This window comes from Chlorocebus sabaeus, chromosome 28 (assembly GCF_047675955.1).
Source record: "Chlorocebus sabaeus isolate Y175 chromosome 28, mChlSab1.0.hap1, whole genome shotgun sequence".
Taxonomy (NCBI): domain Eukaryota; kingdom Metazoa; phylum Chordata; class Mammalia; order Primates; family Cercopithecidae; genus Chlorocebus; species Chlorocebus sabaeus.
This window is the reverse complement of record NC_132931.1, coordinates 16,162,243-16,188,963: the sequence shown is the minus strand read 5'-3', so window position 1 is coordinate 16,188,963 and position 26,721 is coordinate 16,162,243. Positions and strand designations below refer to the sequence as shown.

At 53.5% G+C, this 26,721-nt stretch overlaps 2 protein-coding genes across 3 annotated transcripts in view; both read right to left on the bottom strand.

The window, feature by feature from the left end:
• FBXL18 (F-box and leucine rich repeat protein 18) overlaps positions 1 to 8,681 on the bottom strand; it is a 33,762-nt gene extending 25,081 nt beyond the window's left edge. Inside the window, exon 1 of the mRNA XM_008018774.3 lies at positions 8,515 to 8,681. Within this exon, the coding sequence (XP_008016965.1) occupies positions 8,515 to 8,532 (18 nt within the window). The 5' untranslated portion in view covers positions 8,533 to 8,681. The remainder of the gene's footprint in view (positions 1 to 8,514) is intronic.
• An 11,945-nt stretch (positions 8,682 to 20,626) lies between these two features.
• ACTB (actin beta) lies at positions 20,627 to 24,111 on the bottom strand. 2 transcript variants are annotated; one of them, XM_037995165.2, is made up of 6 exons: positions 23,995 to 24,111; positions 23,009 to 23,137; positions 22,635 to 22,874; positions 21,751 to 22,189; positions 21,474 to 21,655; positions 20,627 to 21,357 (listed from the first exon to the last, which is right to left on the bottom strand). In XM_037995165.2, exons 2-6 carry the CDS (start codon positions 23,129 to 23,131, stop codon positions 21,214 to 21,216), a joined length of 1,128 nt encoding a protein of 375 aa, XP_037851093.1. In that variant the 5' UTR covers positions 23,132 to 23,137; positions 23,995 to 24,111; the 3' UTR covers positions 20,627 to 21,213.
• Between the last annotated feature and the right edge of the window lie 2,610 nt (positions 24,112 to 26,721).

The following is a 26,721-nucleotide window of genomic DNA, read 5'->3' as shown; positions in this document are numbered from 1 at the left end:
AATACAAAAATTCTCTGGGCCTGGTAGTAGGCGCCTATAATCCCAGCTACTCAGGAGGCTGAAGCAGGAGAATTACTTGAACCCAGGAGGTAGAGGTTGCCGTGAGCCGAGATCACGCCATTGCATTCAACCTGGGCAACAGAGCGAGACTTAGTCTAAAAAAAAAAAAAAATTAGTGGGACACAGTAGCATGCGTCTGTTGTCCCAGCTACTCAAGAGGCTGAGGTGGGAGGATCACTTCAGCTCAGGAAGTTGAGGCTGCAGTGAGCTAGGATCTTGCCACTGTACTCCAGCCTGGATGACAGAGAGAGACCTTGTCTCAAAAAAAAACAAAAAAAAGATAAATAAATAAAAATCAGATTCCTGGAACCCACCCCAGACCTGTGGGGCCCATCCCCAAAAGACAGACTCCCAAATCAGGGACAACCTTTACCAGAACCAGAGACAATCTTTATCAGAATCAGAGACAATATCAGAATAGGAGACAATCTTTATCAGAACCAGGGACAATCCTTATCAGAACCAGGAACAATCCTTATCAAGGAATGAACTGTACTCCTCCCAATTCCCGATTTGCAGATTTATGAAAGAATGCCATCACAGAGCTCACGTGGTAAGAGTGAGAACTTAGGGCAAAATACTCTTTTTTTTTTTTTTTTTTTTTTGAGACGGAGTCTTGCTCTGTCACCCAGGCTGGAGTGCAGTGGCCGGATCTCAGCTCACTGCAAGCTCCGCCTCCCGGGTTCACGCCATTCTCCTGCCTCAGCCTCCCGAGTAGCTGGGACTACAGGCGCCCGCCACCTCGCCCGGCTAGTTTTTTTTTGTATTTTTAGTAGAGACAGGGTTTCACCGTGTTAGCCAGGATGGTCTCGATCTCCTGACCTCGTGATCCACCCGTCTCGGCCTCCCAAAGTGCTGGGATTACAGGCTTGAGCCACCGCGCCCGGCTGGCAAAATACTCTTAAAAACTCCAGCATTGGACCAGGCGCTGTAATGCTGTGCTCACACCTGTCATCCCAGCACTTTCGGAGGCTGAGATGGGTGGATCACCTGAGGTTAGGAGTTTGAGACAGGCCTGGGCAACATGGTGAAACCCAGTCTCTACTAAAAATACAAAAATTAGCCAGGCGCGGTGGCAGGCACCTGTCATCCCGGCTACTTGGAAGGCTGAGACATGAGAATTGCTTGAACCCAGGAGGCAGAGGTTGCACTGAGCCGAGATCGTGCCACTGCACTCCAGCCTGGGTGACAGAGCGAGACTCTGTCTCAAAAAAAAAAAAAAAAAAACTCCAGCATCATATGGATTCCACAGTTACACTACCATACTGAATTTTTCTTAAAACCACATAGAAATCACAATAATTTTTTTAAAAAAGAGAGGGAGAAACAGCATGTCAGGAATTCAGTTCCAGCTCTCTCCACCCAGCCCCAGCAAATGCCACAGCTTCATTTTTTCCACATGCTGTGCCCCAAATAAAAGAGAAGCTTCAGCTGGGCGCGGTGGCTCACGCCTGTAATCCCCAGAACTTTGGGAGGCCGAAGTGGGCAGATTACAAGGTCAGGAGTTCAAGACCAGCCTGCTCAATATGGTGAAACCCCATCTCTACTAAAAATACAAAAGTTAGCCAGGCGTGGTGGCGGGCTACTGTCTGCAGCAACTATCCCAGCAACTCGGGGGGCTGAGGCAGAAGAATCGCTTGAACCCGGGAGTCGGAGTTTGCAGTGAGCCAAGATCGCGCCACTGCGCTCCAGCCTGGGTGACAGAGCGAGACTACATCTAAAAAAAAAAAAAACAAAGAAGTTTCATCTCAGGCCAGACCTCTAATGCAATTGTGGGGCCAGCACCCAACCTGCTGGGGCAGGCATTCGGGGGTGATGCCCAGACAAGAGAAGCTGGCCCAGGGAGTAGCTCGAATGGGCCCCCACGCCCACTCTCCATCTCTGGCCAGAGGACCCTAGGAGGCGGCTGCTGGGCGGGTGAGTTGAGTCATTTCCCTGGAACTTAGGCTTCTGGACGCAACTCTGTTAAGACACCTTGCACCAAAAAAGGTGGCAAGCTCTAGAGAGGAAACAAAAACCAGGGTGCAGAACGGGCGCAGTGGCTCATGCCTGTAATTCCAGCACTTTGGGAGGTTGAGGCAGGCGGATCACTTGAGGTCAGGAGTTCGAGATCAGCCTGGCCAACATGGTGAAACCCCATCTCGTCTAAAAATACAAAAATTAGCTGGGCGTGGTGGCAGGCGCCTGTAATCCCATCTACTAGGGAGGCTGAGGCAAGGAGAATTGCTTGAACCCAGGAGATGGAGGTTGCAGTGAGCCAAGATCACACCACTGCATTCCAGCCTGGGCGAAAGAGTAAGATTCTGTCTCAAAAAAAAAAAAAACAAAACAAAACAAAAAAAAAACCCAAGTTGCAGCCTGGGCAATGTGGCAAAACCTCGTCTCTACAAAAAAATACAAAAAATTAGTTGAGCCGGGCACTGTGGCTCACGCCTGTAATCCCAGCACTTTGGGAGGCCAAAGCAGGCAGATCACGAGGTCAGGAGTTCGAGACCAGCCTGACCAAAATGGTGAAACCCCGTTTCTACTAAAAATACAAAAATTAGCCAGGCTTGGTGGCGTGCACCTATAGTCCCAGCTACTCAGGAGGCTGAGGCAGGAGAATCACTTGACCCTGGGAGGTCGAGGTTGCAGTGAGCTGAGATCACGCCACTGCACTCCAGCCTGGGCAACAGAGGGAGACTCCATCCCCCCAAAAAAAATTAGCTGGGCGTGGCGGCACGTGTCTAGAGTCAGTCCCAGCTACTCAGGAGGCAGAGGTGGGAGGATCACCTGAACCCGGGAAGTGGTGGCTGCAGTGAGCCATGATCACGCCACTGCACTCCAGCCTAGGCGACAGAGCAATATCCTGTCTCCAAAAATAAAATCTAGGTAACTGACCAGAGGTCAAAGGACGAGTAATGCCTGCCACAGGGCCTGGGGTAAGCCCAGAACCTCCCTTCCCTCCACCACCAGGAAAGGGCAGCTGGGGTTTCCAGACAGGTCCGGACCAGGCACTTCATTTCTGGGGTCTCCTAAAATTCCAATTCTGGTGTGAGTGGCAGGCCCTGGAATGTGCTTACCAGGCACACTAGGAACCATCGGCTATAATGACAACTTGAAAGTGGTTTAAAGAGTTTAGCGAATAGCTAACTCTTTGTTTTATGTACTTTTGAGAATATGTAACATTTCAGTTTTTTCAAAACTCTTTTTTTGTAGAGACAGAGTTTTGCCATGTTGCCCAGGCTGGTCTCAAACTCCTGAGCTCAAGTGATCTGTGCCCAGCCTAGTTTTTTTCAAAAGTTAAGCAAAATTAAGATCTGAAATCTTGACTGGGTGCGGTGGCTCACGCCTGTAATCCCAGCACTTTGGGAGGCCAAGGCAGGTGGATCACGAGGTCAGGAGATCAAGACCATCCTGGATAACACAGTGAAACCCCGTCTCTACTAAAAATACAAAAAAATTGGCCAGGGGCCGGGTGCAGTGGCTCATGCCTGTAATGTCAGCACTTTGGGAGGCCAAGGCGGGCGGATCACCTGAGGTCAATAGTTCGAGACCGGCCTGACCAACGTGGACAAACCCCATCTCTACTAAAAATACAAAAAAATTTTGTATTTTTTTTACAAAAATACAAATGCGGACGTGGTGGCGCGCGCCTGTAATCCCAGCTACTTAGGAGGCTGAGGCAGGAGAATCGTTTGAACCTGGGAGGAGGAGGTTGCAGTGAGCTGAAATAGTGCCACGGCACTCCAGCCCGGGCAACAAGAGTGAAACTCCGTCTCAAAAAAAAAAAAAAAAAAAAAAAAAACTTAGCCAGATGTGGTGGCGGGCACCTGTAGTCCCAGCTACTTGGGAGACTGAGGCAGGAAAATGGCGTGAACCCAAGAGGCGGAGCTTGCAGTGAGCAAAGATCATGCCACTGCACTCCAGCCTGGGCGACAGAGCGAGACTCCATCTCAAAAAAAAAAAGAAAGATTTAAATCTTATTACCTGCCAAAAAACATCTCCTCCCAGAAAGAACCCTAGCCTGGGCTGGGTGCAGGGGCTCACATCTATAATCCCAGCAATCTGGGAGGCCACGGTGGGAGGATCACTTGAGGTCAGGGGTTTGAGACCAGCCTGAGCAACATAGTGACACCCCATCTCTACGAAAAATTTTAAAAAGAAAAAGAAAGAATGGGCCAGGAATGGTGGCTCACGCCTGTAATCCCAGCACTTTGGGAGGCCAAGACAGGTGGATCACGAGGTCAGGAGTTTGAGACCAGCCTGGCCAAGATAGTGAATCCTCGTCTCTACTAAAAATACAAAAATTAGCCAGGCATGGTGGCACGTGTCTGTAATCCCAGCTACTTGGGAGGCTGACGCAGGAGAATCGCTTGAACCCGGGAGGCAAAGGTTGTGGTGAGCCAAGATTGTGCCACTGCACTCCAGCCTGGGCAACAAGAGTGAAACTACATCTTAAAAGAAATAAATAAATAAAAATAAAAAAATAAAGAATGGGCCCTAACCTATTTATGACTCAGGCACCCAGTGAAATCACAGAATTCACAAATCAGCTGGTAAGATGTCTGGGATGTGCTTTAACTAATCCACGGGGGACAGGAGAGGTGGGAAAGAGCCGGGGAGACAGAGATGAACCCAGATGGGTCATGTGTTGACAACTACTGAAACTAGACAAGTGTATAGAAACGAGTTCACTGGCCAGGCGCGGTGGCTCACGCCTGTATCCCAGCACTTTGGGAGGCCAAGGCGGGCAGATTACAAGATCAAGAGATCAAGACCATCCTGGCCAGCGTGGTGAAACCCCGTCTCTACAAAAATACACAAATTAGCCCAGCGTGGTAGCAAGCACCTGTCGTCCCAGGTACTTGGGAGGCTGAGGCAGGAGAATCTCTTGAAACCGGGAGGTAGAGGCTGCAATGAGCCAAGATTGTGCCATTGCCCTCCAGCCTGGGTGACACAGCAAGACCCTGTCTCAACAACAACAAACACTAACTGACCAGGTACGGTGGCTCACACCTATAACCCCAGAACTTTGGAAGGACAAGGTGGGAGGATAGCTTGAGCCCAGGAGTTGGAGATCAGCCTAAGCAATACAGCAAGAAATCTGAAAAGTGTTCAGGGCCGGGCGCGGTGGCTCACGCCTGTAATCCCAGCACTTTGGGAGGCCGAGGCGGGTGGATCACAAGGTCAGGAGATCGAGACCATGGTGAAACCCCGTCTCTACTAAAAAAAATAGAAAAAAATTAGCCGGGCGCAGTGGCGGGCGCCTGTAGTCCCAGCTACTCGGGAGGCTGAGGCAGGAGAATGGCGTGAACCCGGGAGGCGGAGCTTGCAGTGAGCTGAGATTGCGCCACTGCACTCCAGCCTGGGCGACAGAGCGAGACTCCGTCTCAAAAAAAAAAAAAAAAAAAAAAAAAGAAAAGTGTTCAATCGCAGGCGTGATCTAAAGGGATAAACGATGTTAAGGTCTTTACTCTTTCTTCAGTGCCCCTCTTCTTAGGGCTTTGCTTATCTATTTGGCATTTTCTAGGCCGTCCCTTGAGACACAGCACTGCTGCCACCCAGTCTATGCACAAGCTGTCCCGTTGACCAGACATGCCACCAAGCAAGGGAAACTGCTACACTCTCAAACTTCAGCTCAAAAGCTCCTCCCTCAGGGAAGCCCTCCCAGTACTCTCCAGGCACACTTAACTCACTGCCTTCCACAGCTGACCAGGTCTCCCCTTCCAGTCTCATCAGACAAACTGTAATGATTTCCCTACCACTGCAGGAAAGCGTTTTGAACAGGGAGCATTTTTTATTTACTTTTTTTTTTTTTTTTAAGACAGGGTTTCACTCCGTCTCCCAAGCAGGAGTACAGTAGCACAATCATAGCTCATTGCAGCCATGGCCTCCCAGGCTCAAGTGATCCTCCCGCCTCAGTCTCCTGAGTAGATGGGACTACGGGCGCATGCCCCCACACCAGGCTAATTTTGTAATTTTTGTAGAAATGGGATCTTGTTATGTTGCTCAGGCTGGTCTCGAACTCCTGGCTTCAAGCAATCTTCCTATCTTGGCCTCCTACAGCACTGGGATTATAGGCAAGAGCCACCATGCCTAGCCAGAGAGTTTTTGTAGGGTTTTTTTGGTTTTTTCATTTTTAGGGAGAATACAGTTTTACTCTTTTGCCCAGGCTGGAGTACAGTGCTATGATCTCAGCTCAGTACAACCTCCACCTCCCAGGTTCAAGCAATCCTCCCACCTCAACCTCCCCAGTAGCCAGGACTACAGGTGCACACCACCCCACCCAGCTAATTTTCGTTTTTTTATTTTGTTTTGTTTTGATACAGAGTCTCGCTCTGTCACCAAGGCTGGAGTGCAGTGGCGTGATCTCAGCTTACTGCAACCTCCGTTGCCCAGGTTCAGGGGATTCTCCTGCCTCAGCCTCTCGGATAGCTGGGACTGCAGGCATGTGCCACCACACCTGGCTAATTTTTTTGTATTTTTGGTAGAGATGGGGATTTCACCATGTTGGCCAGGCTGGTCTCGAACTCCTGACCTCGTGATCTGCCTGCTCGGCCTCCCAAAGTGATGGGATTACAGGCATGAGCTGCCGCGCCCAGCTAATTTTTGTAAAGACAGGGTTTCTATATTCCCCAGACTGGTCTCCAACTCCTGGGCTCAAACAATCTGCCCACCTTGGCCTCCCAAAGTACTAGAATTACAGGCATAAGCCCCCATGCCCTGACAGGATCATTTTTAATACTCGAGAAAAAGAGGCACTGAGGCCGGGCGTGGTGGCTCACGCCTGTAATCCCAGCACTTTGGGAGGCCGAAGCAGGTGAATCACAAGGTCAGGAGATTGAGACCATCCTGGCTAACACGATGAAACCCCGTCTCTACTAAAAAAATACAAAAAATTAGCTGGGCGTGGTGGCGGGTGCCTGTAGTCCCAGCTACGCGGGAGGCTGAGGCAGGAGAATGGCGTGAACCCGGGAGGTAGAGCTTGCAGTGAGCCGAGATTGCACCACTGCACGACAGCCTAGGAAACAGAGCAAGACTCCGTCTCAAAAAAAAAAAAAAAGAAAGAAAGAAAGAAAAAGAAAAAGAGGCACTGAACCATGTGAAGTGCTACTGGAACAAACAAACAAAAAAAAGCAGAGCCCAGCTGGGTGCAGTGACTCATGCCTGTAATCCCAACACTTTGGGAGGCCAAGGTGGGTGGATCACCTGAGGTCAGGAGTTTGAGACCAGCCCGGCCAACATGGCAAAACCCTGTCTCTACTAAAAATACAAAAATTAGCCAGGTGTTGTGATGCACGCTTGTAGTCCCAGCTACTTGGGAGGCTGAGACAGGAGAATCGCTTGAGCCAGGGAGGCGGAGGTTGCAGATCGCACCTCTGCACTCCAGCCTGCCTGGGCGACAGAGTGAGACTCTGTCTCAAAAACAAAAAACAAACAACAAAAGGAACCGAGGGTCCTTCGAGCTGGAATTCTGTAAGACCAAGGTACCAGGACCCTCCTTCCCTAACCCCAAGCACACACAGCTAACTGGAATCTTCATTTCAATCTTAGCAATCTGCAGTTGGGCCACATACCGTTCCGTGTCAATGAAGAAGCCACTGGGGTCATTTCTAGGCCAAATTCACTTCAAATGAAGAGGAGCGGTGAGCACAGCGAACCCCAGCCATCTCCACAGACCCCTGCCCCATCACTCTGAGGAAGACACTTGAGCCTCTCACTCCTGCTCCCTAGAACCCAGGCAAGCTCCTAAATCTGTGAAGTGCACCCAACGATCTGAGTCCTGAAAGGTGGCAGATACCAACCTAGGTGTCCATACAGATAGGCAGGAAGCACCACCGGGAAGCCACTAGTCAGGGTCTAGAGTCCCCGCTACACCCCTGTCTGCAGAGACAATACCTTGCACCACATTACAGGGACGCGGCGGGCTTCTCCATCGGACCCAGATTTGGGGAGTGTTGGAAAAGAATTCCAGGGTACGTCGTAAGTCCCCCAGATGAAATGGCTTTTCCTCCATCACCCGCCCCCCACGTCATTCAGCAAGCAGGCTCCAGAGACAAGTGGGTTGGGGCTGAAACTGAGCATCCAGAGATAGAAGATGGAGTGGGACGTGGGCACGGAGGGGGAATGTCCCAGGGCTGCAGGGGCCCAGCCAAGGAAACGGGGCACTGAGAAAGGGGCCTCGGAGGAGCCTGCACCCTCAGGGGACGGAGAGACGGGGGCAACTCTGGCAATCAGGAATGGACGAGCGAAAGCGGAGACAGTTTGTGCCTTCGGAGGCAGGGCAGGAGTCCTGGGGACAGGATGCGGGAAAGACGAGAGCAGCGGCAAGGCCAGGGTCGGGATGGGAAGGACGGGCGGGGTAGGGGTCGGGATAGAAAGGATGCAAGGGAACCCGGGTCGGGATGGAAGAACCCAGGGGGACCGAGGCCGCCGAAGCAGAAGCAGAGCGGAGACAGGCGTGGACAGTACCTCTCCGGAGCTGGCCATGTCGCTGGCGGGGCCGAGCCGCGGCAGCGGGAGCCGCAACCCCGGGGCCTCCCACCTGCCCGGCTAGGGATGCTCGAAGCCGGCGCGTCCACGGCTCAACCGAGACCCCGCAGGGAGCGAGCTCTCGTCACTTCCGGCGCCCGCCGACACGCACTTCCGTTCGCCCGCAGGCGGGCCGCAGGCGGCCGCCATGTTGGATGTGGCTCCGCCCGAGGAGCTGCTGGAGCGCAAGGGAGGCAGGAAGGGCTCCAAGGGCCTCTGCCTCTTTTCTGAGCTCGTTCTTAGACCCCCTCTGCCGTCTGCACGCTCTTTTCCAGCCACCCGGCCTCCCGATGCCGGCCTAGCGCGTTCCCCCCGGCAGGCTTTTGCATTTGCCCTTCCCACTGTCTTTCGTGTGCAAAAGCAACAGGTCCTGAGCACACCTCATGGAATAGCGTCGCCTCCTCTCTACCTTCACATACACCCCGAAACTTCCTCTCATCCTATGTGTTTCTCCATAGATTTTTGCACCATCTGACCGACTGTATCTTTTTTTTTTTTTTTTTGGTCCTCCTCTAATAAACTGTAAGCAGGGACAGGATTTCCCAATACCTGAAACTGTCCCTGGAATGTGATAGACACTGACAATACATATTTGCTAAGTAAATATGAATGTATGCGCCTTCACACTTAAGAGTTTGCGTTTTAAAATAATAAGACCCGGCCGGGCTTGGTGGCTTATGCCGGTAACCCCAGCACTTTGGGAGGCCGAGACGGACGGATCGCCTGAGGTCAGGAGTTTGAGACCAGCCCAGCCAATATGGCGAAACCCGTCTCTACTAAAAATACAAAAATTAGCTGGGTGTGGTGGCGCACGCCTGTAATCCCAGCTATTCGGGAGGCTGAGGCAGGAGAATCGCTTGAACCCGGGAGATGGAGGTTGCAGTAACAGACATCTTGCCACTGCACTCCAGATTGAACAGAGTGAGACTGTCTCAAAATACATACGTAACATACGTACATACATACATTCATAGATACATACATACATACATACTTAGAGCTGACAGGATGGCTTACGCCTGTAATTTCAGCACTTCAACAGGCCTAAGCGGGAGGATCCCTTGAGGCCAGTCGTTCCAGACCAGCCTGGGCAACACAGCAAGAACCCCCACGCCGTCTATAAAAATTACAAAACATTTTCTGGAGATTGAGGCGGGAGGATCGCTTGAGCCCAGGAGTTCCAGGCTGCAGTGAGCTGAGATTGTGCCACCGCGCTCCAGCCTGGATGACAGAGCAAGACTCTTGTCTCCTCAACAAATAAATAAATAAAAATACTTTACTAATAAAAATCCCTGGGGAAAGTTCGTTCTCTGAAATCAAAAGAACTGGGTTTGAGGCCAAGCACAGTGGCTCACACCTATAATCCTAGCACCTTGGGAGGCTGAGGCAGGAGGATCACTTGAGTCCCATGGGTTTGAGACCAGCCTGGGCAACACAGCAAGACTTCTTTCTACAAAAAAGACTAAGAAAGAAAGAAAAAAAAAAAAGCCCAGGCGCAGTGGCTCACGCCTGTAATGCCAGAACTTTGAGAGGCTGAGGCAGGTGAATCACCTGAGATCAGGAGTTCGAGACCAGCCTGACCAAGAAGGTGAAACCCCGTCTCTACAAAAAAAAAAATACAAAAATTAGCCAGACGTGGTGGTGCACACCTGTAATCCCAGCTAATTATGAGGCTGAGGCAGGAGAATTGCTTGAACCCAGGAGGCAGAGGTTGCAATGAGCCAAGATGGTACCATTGCACTCCAGCCTGGGCAACAGAGCGAGACTCCATTTCAAAAAAATAAAATATTAAAATCATTTAAAAAAAAAAAAAAAAACCTGTAATCCCAGCACTTTGGGAGGACGAGGTGGGCGGATCACGAGGTCAGGAGATAGAGACCATCCTGGCTAACACAGTGAAACCCCATCTCCACTAAAAATACAAATAAATAGCTGGGCGTGGTGATGGGCACCTATAGTCCCAGCTACTGAGGAGGCTGAGGCAGGAGAATGGTGTGAACTCGGGAGACGGAGCTTGCAGTGAGCTGAGATCTGGCCACTGCACTCCAGCTTGGGCAACAGAGCGAGACTCCATCTCAAAAAAAAAAAAAAAGAAAAAAGAACTGGGTTTGAATATCGGAACTGACTTCTAGGGTGACCCTAAGCAAGTGTATTCATTTTCTAGAGCTGGCTTAAGAAAGTGTCACAAAGGGGTAGGGTGAACAGCAGAAATGTCTTCTCTTACAGTTCCAGAGGCCAGAAATTAGAAATAAAGATGGCAGTGGATCATGCTGCCTTCAAAGGCTCTAGGAAAGGATCCTCCCTCACTTTTTCCTTTTAATTCTATATTTTTTTTAATAGAGACAGGGTCTTGCTGTGTTACCCAGGGTGGTCTTGAACTCCTGGGCTTAAGTAATCCTCCTGCCTCAGCCTCCCAAAGTGCTGGGAGTACAGGTGTGAACCACCATGCCGACCTTTTTCGTAGCTTGGGTGGTTCCCTGCAATCTTTGGAGTCCCTCAGCCTGCAGCTCATTACTCCAACGTCCTCCTCCGTCTTCAGGTGGCCGTCTCCCCACCGTCTCTCTCTGTGTCCTCTCCTCATCTTCTAAGGACACCAGTCATGTTGGATTTAAGGGCTCATCTTAATCCAGTATGATTTCTTTTTTTTTTTGAGATGGAGTCTCGCTCTGTCACCCAGGCTGTAGTGCAGTGGTGCAATCTCAGCTCACTACAAGCTCCGCCTCCTGGTTCACGCCATTCTCCTGCCTCAGCCTCCCAAGTAGCTGGGACTACAGGCACCTGCCACCACGCCCGGCTAAGTTTTTGTATTTTGTTTAGTAGACACGGGATTTCACCATGTTAGCCAGGATGGTCTTGATCTCCTGACCTCGTGATCCGCCCGCCTCGGCCTCCCAAAGTGTTTGGGATTACAGGCGTGAGCCCTCTGCCCAGCCTGACCTGTTTATTTTCTGTCCTCCGCTAGAACAGTGCTTGGCAGTAGCAGGCCCTTGATCAGTGTTTGCCAAATAAATGATGAATTGAATGAGATAATGCATCTAAGTGTCCAGCGCAGAGGAATGATTCAATCAACGGAAGCTATAACCACTAATACTATTATGAATTCTAGTAAGGAAGGAGTCCCACATTGCATGAGCGTCCCCAAGTCTCAGGAACATTCAACATGAAAACCAATGAGGCCGGGTGCGGTGACTCACACCTGTAATCTCAGCACTTTAGTCTCCACTGAAAATACAAAAATTAGCCGGGTGTGATGGCGGGCACCTGTCATCCCAGCTACTCGGGAGGCTGAGGCATAAGAATCGCTTGAACCCAGGAGGCGGAGGTTGCAGTGAGCCGAGATTACACCACTGCACTCCAGCCTGGGCGACAGAGCGAGACTCTGTCTTGAAAAAAAGAAAGATGGAAACCACTGCATGTTGGGTGTAAAGACCGCAGGGGCAGAGTCGGTGCCAGAGCCTGGCTGCTGTCACTCTCACACAGGCCATTCTGGGATTGGAGAGGCTGGATCTGGGTGACAGTTCCTCACAGAGTCCCCACAGCTCAAGGTGTGAGAGCCCCCTGGAGCACCTGGCTGACTGTGGTGGGCAGTGGGACTCTGAGGCCAGGGCAGAGTACTAGGCCCTGTGAGTTCACTGAGAACCTGGCACGGGGCCTGGAAATGAGGCAGGCTATGGTAGTGGTCTGTGACTGCCCCACTCTCCACTCCTTTCCAATTCATCCACAGTGGGGTCCGAGGCCGGGCACAGCAGCTCCTGCCTGTAATCCCAGCACTTTGGGAGGCCGAGGTGGGAAGATGACTTGAGTCCAGGAGTTCAAGACCAGCCTGGGTCACATGGTGAAACCCCCTCAAGAGAAAAATTAGCCAGGATGGTTGCACATGCCACCATCTATCTTTCTTTTCTTCCTTTCTTTTTCTTTTTCTTTTTTTTTTTTTTGAGATGGAGTTTCATTCTTGTCTCCCAAGCTGGAGTGCAATGGCATGATCTTAGCTCACTGTAACCTTCACCTCCTGGGTTCAACTAATTCTCCTGCCTCAGCCTCCCAAGTAGCTGGGATTACAGGCGCCTGACACCACACCCACCTAATTTTTTTGTATTTTTAGTAGAGACGGGGTTTTGCCATGTTGGTCAGGCTAGTCCCCAACTCCTGACCTCAGGTGATCCAACCGCCTCAGCCTCCTAAAGTGCTGGGATTACAGGTGTAAGCCACTGTGCCTGACCGACATCATCTATCTTTCTTTCGTTTTCTTTTTCTTTCTTCTTTTTTTTGAGATGGAGTCTCACTCTGTCGCCCAGGCTGGAGTACAGTGGCCGGATCTCAGCTCACTGCAAGCTCTGCCTCCTGGGTTTACACCATTCTCCTGCCTCAGCCTCCCTAGTAGCTGGGACTACAGGCGCCTGCCACCATGCTCAGCTAATTGTTTGTATTTTTCGTAGAAACTGGGTTTCACCGTGTTAGCCAGGATGCTCTCGATCTGCTGACCTCGTGATCCACCCGCCTTGGCCTCCCAAAGTGCTGGGATTACAGGTGTGAGCCACCACGCCCTGCCTCTTTCTCTCTTTCTTAAAAAGAGACAGAGTCCCGCTATGTTGCCCAGACTAGTCTCTAAACTCAAGAATGAATTCTAGGCTGGGCGCTGTGGCTCACGCCTGTAATTCCAGCACTTTGGGAGGCCGAGGCAGGTGGATCACGAGGTCAAGAGTTCAAGACCAGCCTGGTCAACATGATGAAACCCCGTCTGCACTAAAAATACAAAAATTAGCCAGGCATGGTGGCACACACCTATAATCCCAGCTACTCGGCAAGCTGAGGCAGGAAAATTGCTTGAACCCAAGGGGCAGAGGTTGCAGAGAGCCGAGATGGTGACATTGTATACTCCAGCCTGGGTGACAGGGCGAGACTCTGTCTCAAAAAAAAAAAAAAAAAAAAAAAGCATTGTAATGTAAACTGTGGACTCCGGGTGATACTGTATCAACACAGTTTCATCAGCTGTAACATGTAGCCCTCTGGTGGGGGTGTGGATAGAGGGGGAGGCTGTGGGTGTGTGGGGACCGCTTCCTGCACTCACCATTCAGTTTTGTTGGGAACCTAAAACTACTCTAAAAAATAAAGTCTATCAATTTTTTTGGAACTGCATTTTTGTTTTTAAACCGGAGTTTTGCTCATGTCGCCCAGGCTGGAGTGCTATGGCGCAATCTTAGCTCACTGCAACCTCCGCCTCCCAGGTTCAAGTAATTCTCCAGCCTTGCCTCCTGAGTAGCTGGGATTACAGGCATGTGCTACCACGCCCAGCTAATTTTTGTATTTGGTTTTTCCAAGACAGAGTCTAACTGTCACCCAGGCTGGAGTGCAATGGCGCAATTTTGGCTCACTGAAAACCTTCACCTCCCAGGTTCAAGTGATTCTCCTGCCTCAGCCTCCTGACTCGTTGGGATTATAGGCAACTGTCACCATGCCCAGCTAATTTTTGTATTTTTAGTAGGAACAGGGTTTCGCCATTTGGCCAAGCTGCTCTTGAACTCCTGACCTCAAGTGATCCACCTGTCTCAGCCTCCCAAAGTGCTGGGATTACAGGTGTGAGTCACCGGGCCAGGCTTGAACTGCATATCTGGCCTTCTCACTCATGGGGATCCTCCCACTCATACCTAATGGCCTCAGGGTCGTTGCATGAGCTACTTGCCTTGTTGAGTGGCCCTCACCCCACCTCCGGCTAATTTCTTTTTTTCCTTTTTTTTTTTTTTGAGACGGAGTCTCGCTCTGTCGCCCAGGCTGGAGTGCAGTGGTGCCATCTCAGCTCACTGCGAGCTCCGCCTCCCAGGTTCACGCCATTCTCCCACCTCAGCCTCCCGAGTAGCTGGGACTACAGGCGCCCGCCACCACGCCCGGCTAATTTTTTGTATTTTTAGTAGGCACGGGGTTTCACTGTGTTAGCCAGGATGGTCTCGATCTCCTGACCTCATGATCCACCCACCTCGGCCTCCCAAAGTGCTGGGATTACAGATGTGAGCCACGGCGCCCAGCCAAGGCTAATTTCTCTTCATCTTCCTCACATCCCTTCTGCAGAAGCCCTACCCTTCCCTAGACCATGTCACCATTCCGTCGCATCCTCTGCCATAGTCCCTCAGAATATTCCTAGATGGCATTTATCACTGTGGATAGTTATCACCATTCAGCGTTTTGGCTAAGATCAAGTGTACCACCACCGTGAGTAATTAAATATGCATTTTTAATTAATTAAATATTTAAGTAATAAAATAGCCATATTTGATTAAATATTTGCATTTAATTACAGGTGGCTCATACCTGTAATCCCAGTACTTTGGAAGGTGGAGGCAGGAGGATTGCTTGAGGCCAGGAGTTTCAGACCAGCCCAGGCAATATAGTGAGACCCCCATCTCTACAAAAAAATTTTTTTTTTTTTGAGACGGAGTCTCGCTCTGTTGCCCAGGCTGGAGTGCAGTGGCCGGATCTCAGCTCACTGCAAGCTCTGCCTCCCAGGTTTATGCCATTCTCCTGCCTCAGCCTCCCGAGTAGCTGGGACGACAGACGCCCGCCACCTCGCCCGGCTAGGTTTTTTTATTTTTTAGTAGAGATGGGGTTTCACCGTGTTAGCCAGGATGGTCTCGATTTCCTGACCTTGTGATCCACCCGTCTCGGCCTCCCAAAGTGCTGGGATTACAGGCTTGAGCCACCGCGCCCGGCCAAAAATTTTTTTTTTTTTTTTTTTTTGAGACGGAGTCTTGCTCTGTCGCCCAGGCTGGAGTGCAGTGGCACGATCTCAGCTCACTGCAAGCTCCGCCTCCTGGGTTCATGCCATTCTCCTGCCTCAGCCTCCGCAGTAGCTGGGACTACAGGCGCCCGCCACCTCGCCCGGCTAGTTTTTTGTATTTTTTAGTAGAGACAGGGTTTCACCGTGTTAGCCAGGATGGTCTCGATCTCCTGACCTCGTGATCCGCCCGTCTTGGCCTCCCAAAGTGCTGGGATTATAGGCTTGAGCCACCGCGCCTGGCCAAAAAAATTTTTAAAAATTAGCCAGGTAAGGCCAGGCGCGGTGGCTCATGCCTGTAATCCCAACACTTTAGGAGGCCGAGGCGGGCTTATCATGAGGCCAGGAGATAGAGACCATCTTGGCTAACGCGGTAAAACCCCATCTCTACTAAAAATACAAAAAAATTATCCAGGTGTGGTGGCAGGCACCTGTAGTCCCAGCTGTTCAGGAGACTGAGGCAGGAGAATGGCGTGAACCCAGGAGGTGAAGCTTGCAGTGAGCCGACATCGTGCCACTGCACTCCAGCCTGGGTGACAGAGCAAGACTCTGTCTCAGGAAAAAAAAAAAAAAAAGGAAAGCGTTGGCCAGGTGCACTGGCTTATGCTGGTAATCCCACCCCTCAAGGAGGCCAACAGATGAAAGGATCGCTTGAGGCCAGGAGTTCAAGGCTGCAGTGAGCGACGATCACACCAATGCACCAAGCCTGGGCAACAGAATGAGATCCCATCTCTAAAAATAAAAATAAAATAGCTGGGCAAAGTGGCTCACGCCTGTAATCCCAGAACTTTGGGAGGCCGAGGTGGATCACCTGAGGTTAGTAGTTCAAGACCAGCCTGGCCAACATGGTGAAACCCCATCTCTACTAAACGTACAAAAAAAAAATTAGCTGGGCGTGGTGACGGTGCCTATAGTCCTAGCTACGAGGGAGGATGAGACAGGAGAATTGCTTAAACCTCAGAGGCAGAGGTTGCAGTGAGCCGAGATCACACCACCGCACTCCTGCCTGGGCGACAGAGCGAGACTCTGTCTCAAAAAAATGACAAGAAGAATAAAAGAAAAGAAAAGGACTGACGCAGTGCACCTGCTACAGTCACCCCTCCAGTTGTTACTGATATGCCCATTTCTCAAATGGGGACATGGGCAGTGATGTGACTTCCCAAAGCCACATAGACAACATGTCTGACATTCAACCAATGGTCCATTCTGTCTTGGAGGTTGTATCTCCTCTTTGGACCTCTGTAACCAATCAGTCCATGCCTCTGAGACGCACCCGCCACACCACCCCCCCAGGGGACTCCTCTGGCCTCCGGAGGCAGCTCAAGCATTCTTCCTCCAGGAAGCCCTCTGGGGAAGCCTACTCAAGAGTGATGGCCCAATTAGCCAGGCACAGTGGTACACATCTGTAGTCCCAGCTACATGGAAGGCCGAGGCGGGAGTACTGCATGAGTCCAGGAGTTGGAGGTTTCAGTGAACTATGATCACAGCACTGCACTCCAGCCTGGGTGACAGACTGAGACTCTGATTGTAAAAAATGAAATAGGCTGGACGTGATCGCTCATGCCTGCAAACCCAGCACTTCAGGGAGCCAAGGCAAGTGGATGACTTGAGGCCAGGAGTTCATGACCAGCCTGGGCAATATAGCAAGACCCCATCTCTACAAAAAATAAAACAAGAAAAGAAAAAGAGTGACAGCTCCTCTCTCCCTGTCTCTCCCTACCCCCAAGTCTGCCCATGTTCAATGATCTTTTGCTTTTTTTTTTTTTTGAAATGGAGTCTCACTCTGTTGCCCAGGCTAGAGTGCAGTGGTGCGATCTCAGCTCACTGCAACCTCCACCTCCTAAGTTCAAGTGATTCTTCCGCCTCAGCCTCCTGAGTAGCTGGGATTACAGGTGCGCGCCACCATGCCCAGAAAATTTTTGTATTTTCAGTAGAGATGGGGTTTCACTATGTTAGCCAGGCTGGTCTCGACTCCTGACCTCACGTGATCCAACTGCCTTGGTCTCCCAAAGTGCTGGGATGACAGGCATGAGACACTGCACCTGGCTCCTTTGCTGTTTCCACGGTGTGACGGAGTCTCACTCTGTCTCCCAGGCTGGAGTGCGGTGACACAATCTTGGCTTGCTGTAACCTCTGCCTCCCAGATTCAAATGATTCTTCTGCCTCAGCCTCCCAAGTAGCTGGCATTACAGGTGCACGCCACCCTGCCCGGCTAATTTTTGTATTTTTAGTAGAGATGAGGTTTCACTGTGTTGGTCAGGTTGGTCTCCCTTTGCTTTTTAAAATCTGTATTTCTGGCCCTCTTCCTTTCTTTTGGAGTAGGTGGTAGCAGCAGACGCTTGTGCAGCCATGCCCAAAATTAAGGCTGGGACTTTCTTGGCAAGAAGCAGGAGCTGCTGAAGTCGCTGGTCAACCTATGGGTTAAGCTGTCCCAGCTGTGCGTCACCCATGTCAGCAGTCTCCAGTCTTTTTGTCACCAGGGACTAGTTTCGTGGAAGATAATTTTTCCATGAATGGGGGCAGGGGGATGGTTTTTGGATGATTCAAGCACATTATGCTTATCGCACTCTCTATCTACTATTATTATGTTGTAGTATATGGTCAACTAATTCTACAATTCAACATGATATTGAATCAATGAGAGCCCTGAGCTGTTTTCCCTGCAACTAGATAGTCCCATCTCGAGGTGATGGCAGACAGTGACAGGTCATCAGGCATTAGATGCTCATAAGGAGTGCACAGCCGCCGGGCGTGGTGGCTCACGCCTGTAATCCCAGCATTTTGGGAGGCCAAGGAGGTGGATCACCTGAGGTCAGGAGTTTAAGACCAGCGTGGCCAACATGGCGAAACCCTGTCTTTGCGAAAAATACAAAAACTAACCAGGGGTTGTGGCACATGCCTGTAATCCCAGCTACTCAGGAGACTGAGGCAGAAGAATTGCTTGAACCCAGGAGGCAAAGGTTGCAATGAGCCAAGATCACGCCACTGCACTCCAGCCTGGGTGACAGAAAGAGACTTCATCACAAAAAAAAAAAAAAAGAAAAAGAAAAAAATTGAGACGGGATCTCACTATGCTGCCTAGGCTGCATTTGGGCTCAAATGACCTACCTGCCTCAGTCTCCCAAAGTGCTGCGATTACAGGTACGAGCCACCACGCCTGCCTGGTTTTTTTTTTTTTTGAGACGGAGTCTCGCTCTGTCACCCAGGCTGGAGTGCAGTGGCCGGATCTCAGCTCACTGCAAGCTCCACCTCCCGGGTTTACGCCATTCTCCTGCCTCAGCCTCCCGAGTAGCTGGGACTACAGGCGCCCGCCACCTCGCCCGGCTAGTTTTTTTTTGTGTGTGTTTTTTTAGTAGAGACGGGGTTTCACCATGTTAGCCAGGATGGTCTCGATCTCCTGACCTCGTGATCCACCCGTCTCAGCCTCCCAAAGTGCTGGGATTACGGGCTTGAGCCATCGTATTTTAGTTTTTAGAGTCAGGGTCTTGTTCTGTCACCCAGGCTGCAGTGCAGTGGTGCAATCATAGCTCACTGCAGCCTTGAGCTGCTGGACTCAAGCGATCCTCCCACCTCAGCTTCCCAAAGTGCTGGGATTACAGGCATTCGTCATCACGGCAGGCCCAATTAGGTAAGTTTTGAAGTATGTCTACACCCGGGAGACCACCACCACAATGACATAATGAACATCACCTGATGCTCGTGTTCATCAAAGCCTCTGCTCTTTCTTCCTATGATCACAGCATGTCATCGTACATTCATTTGCCTTCGTGCTTGTGATGTCTTCCCCATTAAACTGGGTGCCTGGTGAGAACAGGGAACACATCTGGTTGGTTCTCCTCTATACCTGCAGTACCTGGCACAAACAGTGATTGGATGGATGGACGAATGAGCGAATGAATGAAGTCCTCATTTCCAGACTGATAGCTCCTCCAGGGCAGGGTCCTTGCCCAGGTCATCTCAGCAGCCTCGGGCCCACCATATAGTGGTCACTGAATGAATGGGTGCTTAAGTGGCCCAAGGTGGCCCAGGGCTCACCACTGCAGAAATCAGACCAAAAGAGCTGGAACTGCCCCAGACAGTCCTTCAGGGGACTCAGGAGGAAGGGGACCACCTTCCTCTCTGCCAGCAGCCACTGCACACAGGTGAGGCAGTCCTAGGCCTCCTGGGAGGACCGAATCATTTCCAGAACTGCTATGCACCAGGTGGTGTTTTGGGTAAACAGCATCCCTGCAAGGTATCCTCACCCTTTTCTTCATTCTCTGCTTGTGTCAATCACAGCTTCTAGCAGAGGGAAGGGAGGCCAGGCTTGGTTTCTTCTTGCAAGAGTATTTAACTCAGGGCCCTGCAGAACAATGAGAATCTGACCTGCAACTAGCTGGGCATGCTGGGGCGTGCCTGTGTAGTTTCAGCTACTTGGGAGGCTGAGGCAGAATTGCTTGAGCCCAGAAAGTTGAGGCTGCAGTGAGCCATGGTTGTGCCATTGCACTCCAGCCTGGGCAACACAACACCCCGGCTCAAGAATAAAAAAACAATCTGCCTGCAGTGCCAGGCAGGCCCTGCTGTCCAGGAGTCTAGATGTCTCCCTTTGTAGGTTACGAAGAAACTGGCCGAGAGCCCACGGGATGGCACCGTCTCCAGTCACAAGGCAGAATCCAGACCTCAACCCACAGCTAACCAGAGCTGTCTGCAGACCAGATATGGCCCCATGGATCCCCCACCCCAACTGACTGTGATTCCAGGTTCCCCAGTCTGGGTGAATAGGCAGGAATCCCAGCCTTTCCTTAGCCTATGGGAGCCTGGGCCAGGCTGACCCTCAAAGGTGACCCTGACAGCCACCGCTCCATATGGTGAAGGCAAAGGTGTGGCAGCTACAAACACCCACTACACTCCCCACTCAAGGGAACACCATGCTAAAAGTTGACCCTCAGGGAGTTCCACTCCCAGGAAATCCAGGTGCCAACCAACCCCAATGAGGAATGGCACCTGGGCCACCAGACACCCCAAAACAGCCCATTTCTACCTCAAGCATATGCACTGAGTACCAGAGAAACTAGGGTACCTGGGAATGGGTGGAAGGGCCAGGCCAGGAACTCCCCAGTAAGCAGAAAGAGAGACCTGAATCCTGAACCTCCCCCACCCTCTAAGGCTGCTCAATGTCAAGGCGGAAGGGACCTTGGCCCACCTCCACTCTAGGTAAGGACAAGTTGGCCCCCACTGCCCCACCCTTCAGGGATCACCCTCCGCTGCCCACAACCCAGTCACGCCACAAAGTCACTCTTGGCCTCATTTGTAAGGTGTGCACTTTTATTCAACTGGTCTCAAGTCAGTGTACAGGTAAGCCCTGGCTGCCTCCACCCACTCCCAGGGAGACCAAAAGCCTTCAGACATCTCAAGTTGGGGGACAAAAAAGGGGGGGCATGAAGGCTCATCATTCAAAATAAAACAAAATAAAAAAGTATTAAGGCGAAGATTAAAAAAATTTTGCATTACATAATTTACACGAAAGCAATGCTATCACCTCCCCTGTGTGGACTCGGGAGAGGACTGGGCCATTCTCCTTAGAGAAGTGGGGTGGCTTTTAGGAGGGCGAGGGACTTCCTGTAACAATGCATCTCATATTTGGAATGACTATTAAAAAAAAGAACAATGTACAATCAAAGTCCTCGGCCACATTGTAAAACTTTGGGGGATGCTCGCTCCAACCGACTGCTGTCACCTTCACCGTTCCAGTTTTTAAATCCTGAGTCAAGCCAAAAAAAAAAAACCAAAACAAAACAAAAAAAAACAAATAAAGCCATGCCAATCTCATCTTGTTTTCTGCGCAAGTTAGGTTTTGTCAAGAAAGGGTGTAACGCAACTAAGTCACAGTCCGCCTAGAAGCATTTGCGGTGGACGATGGAGGGGCCAGACTCGTCATACTCCTGCTTGCTGATCCACATCTGCTGGAAGGTGGACAGCGAGGCCAGGATGGAGCCGCCGATCCACACAGAGTACTTGCGCTCAGGAGGAGCAATGATCTGAGGAGGGAAGGGAACAAACAGGCAGTGAGAACCCCGGATGTGACAGCTCCCCACACACCACAGGGCACCACGGCCCACCTGCCCAGGTCAGCTCAGGGTGGAAGGACACCCACCTTGATTTTCATCGTGCTGGGCGCCAGGGCAGTAATCTCCTTCTGCATCCTGTCAGCAATGCCAGGGTACATGGTGGTGCCACCAGACAGCACTGTGTTGGCGTACAGGTCTTTACGGATGTCCACGTCACACTTCATGATGGAGTTGAAGGTAGTTTCATGGATGCCACAGGACTCCATGCCTGAGGAGGAAATGAAGGCCGGACTTAGCTTCCACAGGACAGCCCCAGGGGTGACCCTCAGGTCAGGCAGGGCCCGGAGGCGGGTCTCCACTCACCCAGGAAGGAAGGTTGGAAGAGAGCCTCAGGGCAGCGGAACCGCTCATTGCCAATGGTGATGACCTGGCCATCGGGCAGCTCGTAGCTCTTCTCCAGGGAGGAGCTAGAAGCCGCCGTGGCCATCTCCTGCTCGAAGTCCAGGGCGACATAGCACAGCTTCTCCTTAATGTCACGCACGATTTCCCGCTCGGCCGTGGTGGTGAAGCTGTAGCCGCGCTCAGTGAGGATCTTCATGAGGTAGTCAGTCAGGTCCCGGCCAGCCAGGTCCAGACGCAGGATGGCATGGGGGAGGGCATACCCCTCGTAGATGGGCACAGTGTGGGTGACCCCGTCACCGGAGTCCATCACGATGCCAGTGGTACGGCCAGAGGCGTACAGGGACAGCACAGCCTGGATGGCCACATACATGGCTGGGGTGTTGAAGGTCTCAAACATGATCTGTAAGGAAGAAATGCACCATGTCACACTCAGGAAGCTACTGGGGACAGCCAGGCCAGATGGGGGACATGCAGGAAGTGCAAAGAACACTGCTAAGTGTGCTGGGTTCTTGGGATGGGGATTCTGTTCAGACCTACTGTGCACCTACTGAATACACACTCCAAGGCCGCTTTACACCAGCCTCATGGGCTTGTCACACGAGCCAGTGTTAGTACCTACACCCACAGCACTGTCTGTTTTAGACACCTAGTCAGAGAGGCAAACACCAGAAAAAGAGCTCATCTGGGAAAAAGCAAATAGAACCTGCAGAGTTCCAAAGGAGACTCAGGTCAGAGAAGAGAGTCCTACGGAGAACGGCAGAAGAGAGAACCAGTGAGAAAGGGCGCAGCTCCGGGAGACCAGGAAGGAGGAAGGTGGCCACCACAAGAGTTAGCGGGTCACTTACCTGGGTCATCTTCTCGCGGTTGGCCTTGGGGTTCAGGGGGGCCTCGGTCAGCAGCACGGGGTGCTCCTCAGGAGCCACACGCAGCTCATTGTAGAAGGTGTGGTGCCAGATCTTCTCCATGTCGTCCCAGTTGGTGACGATGCCGTGCTCGATGGGGTACTTCAGGGTGAGGATGCCTCTCTTGCTCTGGGCCTCATCGCCCACATATGAATCCTTCTGACCCATGCCCACCATCACGCCCTGGGAAGGAAAAAACAACGCGCCCTGAGCACGGGGGCGGCCACCACCCCAGAAACCGGGAGACCCCCGTGCAGAGAAAGCGCCCTCGCTTCCCGCCCGCTCCCGGGGCCGCCCCACCCACCCAGCTCCCCTACCTGGTGCCTGGGGCGCCCCACGATGGAGGGGAAGACGGCCCGAGGGGCATCGTCGCCCGCGAAGCCGGCCTTGCACATGCCGGAGCCGTTGTCGACAACGAGCGCGGCGATATCATCATCCATGGTGAGCTGCGGGAAAGCCGGGCGCGCTGTGAGCCGAGGTGGCCCCCGCCCTGCCCACTTCCGGCGCGCCGAGGCCTTAGGCCGCCAGGGGGCGCAGGCGCGCGCCCAGATTGGGGACAAAGGAAGCCGGGCCGGCCGCGTTATTACCATAAAAGGCAAACACTGGTCGGAGGCGTCCCCACCGCGCGCGGCAGGAAGCCAGGCCCTCACCCCCTCCCAACCGGGAGCCGGCCCCGCCTCCGCTCCGTTCAAATAGCGCCGGGTCGACGCGCGCGCGCGCGCGCCGGCCACACCCTCAGGCGGCCGGCGGCGCGGGCAGGAAGTGCGCGCAAGCGCCCCGGAGCCTCCGCGACCCCACCCCTTCCGGCGGGGCCAGCCCTTGCCCCAGCCCAGGCCGCGGCACCCGGGCCCCGGAACGCACGCGCACTTAGCGCCTTGAGTCCCAGCGCGCACGCGCAATTAGCGCCGATTCCCAGCGCGCACGCACAGTTAGCGCCCCAAGCCCCAGGACGCACGCGCAATGGCGCCCCAGCCCCCCACCGAGCCTGGCGGGGGCTCCGCCGCGCCCACCCTGCAGTCCCCACTGGCAAGAAGCCGGCTCGGACAAAGACCCGCCGGCTGCCCCCATCCCGAGAGCGTCATCCCCAGAGCGCGCCTCCCGAGCAGGGCCCCGCGCCTCCAAACTGGAGCGGGGTGTCCCCACATCTCTGGAGGCCCAGGGGCTTCTCCCGCGTCCCCCACTGCAGTCCAGTCCCCACATGCGACTCCCGCTGCGGCGCAGGCGGCTCTGCACGGGCGAAGGGGCCGCGGCCTTAGGCGGCCGAGCCGGGAGCCGCCTATCAGGGTCGGCTGGCCGGGCTTACCTGGCGGCGGGTGTGAACGGGCGGCGGAGCGGCAAAGGCGAGGCTCTGTGCTCGCGGGGCGGACGCGGTCTCGGCGGTGGAGGCGCGTCGCGCCGCCGGGTTTTATAGGGCGCCGCCGCGGCCGCTCGAGCCATAAAAGGCAACTTTCGGAACGGCGCGCGCTGATTGGCCCCGCGCCGCTCACTCACCGGCCTCGCCGCACAGTGCAGCATTTTTTTTACCCCCTCTCCCCTCCTTTTGCGAAAAAAAAAAAAAAAGAGCGAGAGCGAGATTGAGGAAGAGGAGGAGGGAGAGTTTTGGCGTTGGCCGCCTTGGGGTGCTGGGCCCGGGGGCTGGGGGCGCGCGCGGTGGCCCCCGCACCCCACGCTGGGCAGTGCCGGATTCGGCCCCGCATGGCCAGGCCTGTCCCCGGCCTGCCCGTCTCTCGGGCCCCCCACCCACCGCGGGACGTTCTAGGTGTGGACGTCTCTTGGGCACTGAGCGCCCAGGTGGGGTGGGCCAGGGTCTGCACGGGTGCCAGCGTCCTGGGTGCTGTGCGCTCCTGCAGAAGGAGCCCTTGGAGGGCATGGAGTGGCCAGGCAGTCACTCCCCCTTGCCGACTTCAGAGCAACTGCCCTGAAAGCAGGGTCTCGGGACCGCTGGCTGTGGGGCTCAGCTAGCTAAATGGGCTGGGTGGGTCACTAGGGAAAGACCTGGGCTTGAGCGGTAGAGTGTGGTGTTGGGGGAGTCAAGGGGCTCGCGGCCACTTAGAAGTCGCAGGACCACACTGCCCAGGACAGGGCAGGCGCCAGCGGTCCAGTGGCTGGAGGTGGCCTGTGATGAAAGCTGCAAACCCACCCAGCCACGGCCCTGGGAAGGTGGGCTCTACAGGGCAGGGAAAGTTTCCCCAGGAGCTGCTGCTTCTAAGGGTAACGCGGTCACGCCCAGCCAAGACCAGGCCTGGGGCGTTAGTGGGTGACCCAGGCAGCTCCAGGCACTGCGGGGTGTGGGGGCTGGGTCTACACAGCCTGGGTCTGCGCCCACCGTTCGTTGTATGTCTGCTATGCGCAGCCACAGCTGAACTGCCCTCCCAGACCATCTGGAGGCCGCGGGGGGACTCTGGGGACCAAGATTCCATGTGCCAGAGAGGATTGGGGGCGGGGCGGGGTAGGAGGTCAAAGCCAGCCTGGGAAGACCCTCTCCTTGTCACCCTTTCTTGCCTCGGGTCTGTCCACTGAGTAGCACACAAGACCCGGGTGGCTAGGGTCGTTCTGCTCTGGGAATCAGAGACTGTATGTACCCAGCTGGTGGACATGCAGTGATCAGTGGCGTGGGACCACAGAGGGGCATTCAGCTCAACCTAGAGGAACATGCCCTCCTCCTCCTCCCCCTCCTTGGAGGTGGTGACAAGAAGCTGGATTTTTACACAAAAATAGGAAGGGTGGTGGGGTGGGGGCACGTCAGGCCTTCGGGGGGTCTTTACAGCACGTAGTAGGTGTTCATTGAGTGTCTGTTGCAACAGGCAAAGATAAGTCCATATAAGGACGTGGAACCTGTGGCCTTGTTCCAGTTCACGGTACAAGGCTGTGCTCAGTCAGTGGGACCCACTCCTCCCTTGAAGGTTGCAGAGGCCACAGCCTGGTGGGAAAGATGACCACCACCCAGCCCCCAGTGGCAGACACAGGTTCACAGTCCAGAAGGCTTGCTAGGCCTCCTCCATCACCACCCCACGCAAGGGCAAACTTTCCCAGCCTGTATACTCCCTGCCTCCTGGGGATGGGACTGTCCTGTGCCTGGCCTTGTATCTTTCAGCTGCAGGCGTCTTGCCAGCTGCCTCAGGACCTGCCAACCCTACAGTTCACCGGGCCGGCGTTGTGGGGCGATGGGCGGGGGGACCTTCTTGCTGCCTGTTGATGAGGGCTGGTGCTGGGGGTTCCTCGAACGTTGAACTGGGTGGAGTGCTGTGGGAGGTGGGGATGGGACCGGATCTGCAGAGCAAGGATGGGAGGCTGTTGGGTGGGCGGCTCCAGGCAACAAGGTAGGGTGCAGAGCAGACCTGATCCCCAGGCAGGACCTGTGCTGCCACTGGGCCTCTACTCAGCGGGCCAAGAGACAGGAGCTCCAGCCCCACCCCACCCCAGGCTGCAGCATTCCTGGCCTGTCCTCCTGGCTTGTGGTTCCCTCTGTCTGCAGCGGCCACCTCTTGGTGCTCTCCTATGCACCCTTCAAGTCCCATCCCAGAAAGTCCGTCTTTAGGGAAACCTTTTAGCCTCTGCAACCACGCCTTCCTCCCTACCTCAGACCAAGGCTTGCAGCTGGCATTTAGAACTGGGCCTCACCCACCAGGCTGCGAGCCCTCCCAGGGTCTCTGTCACCCCCACTCCTTCCCACCACACCCACCCCAGGGCTCCTCGCTGTTGAATGAGTGACTGCCTGGATGTCCTCAGATGGCAGGTTGGAGGTGGCCAAGCAGCCTGGGGTGAGGGGCAGGGAGGAGCTGAAGAGAGAAAGCAAGCAGCGGAGCAGGAAAAGAGGAAGTAGAACTGGCTGGCCAGGGGGCGGGCTGAGCAGGGGAGAAGTGAACAGGTTCTCTTCTGCGCTTGGGAACTTTGCCCTGGAAGGGAGTTTTCGGAGCTGTCACTTGGGTATGCACGCATTCCCCAGAGAACTCTCGGTTGAACTCAGCCAAGGGGACTCCACCTGCCTGGCTGGGGCTTTTGTTTTTTCCCCTCCAAGCCTTTGCTTTGT

What these genes read in the sequence shown, in the direction of transcription:
- ACTB (XM_037995165.2), bottom strand. Translation starts at nt 23,131, where the DNA reads ATGGATGATGATATCGCCGCGCTCGTTGTCGACAACGGCTCCGGCATG. An exon ending in CTTCCAACCTTCCTTCCTGG is followed by an intron (nt 21,656 to 21,750) that starts GTGAGTGGAGAC and finishes TTTCCTCCTCAG; the next exon opens with GCATGGAGTCCTGTGGCATC. An exon ending in CCAGCACGATGAAAATCAAG is followed by an intron (nt 21,358 to 21,473) that starts GTGGGTGTCCTT and finishes TTCCCTCCTCAG; the next exon opens with ATCATTGCTCCTCCTGAGCG.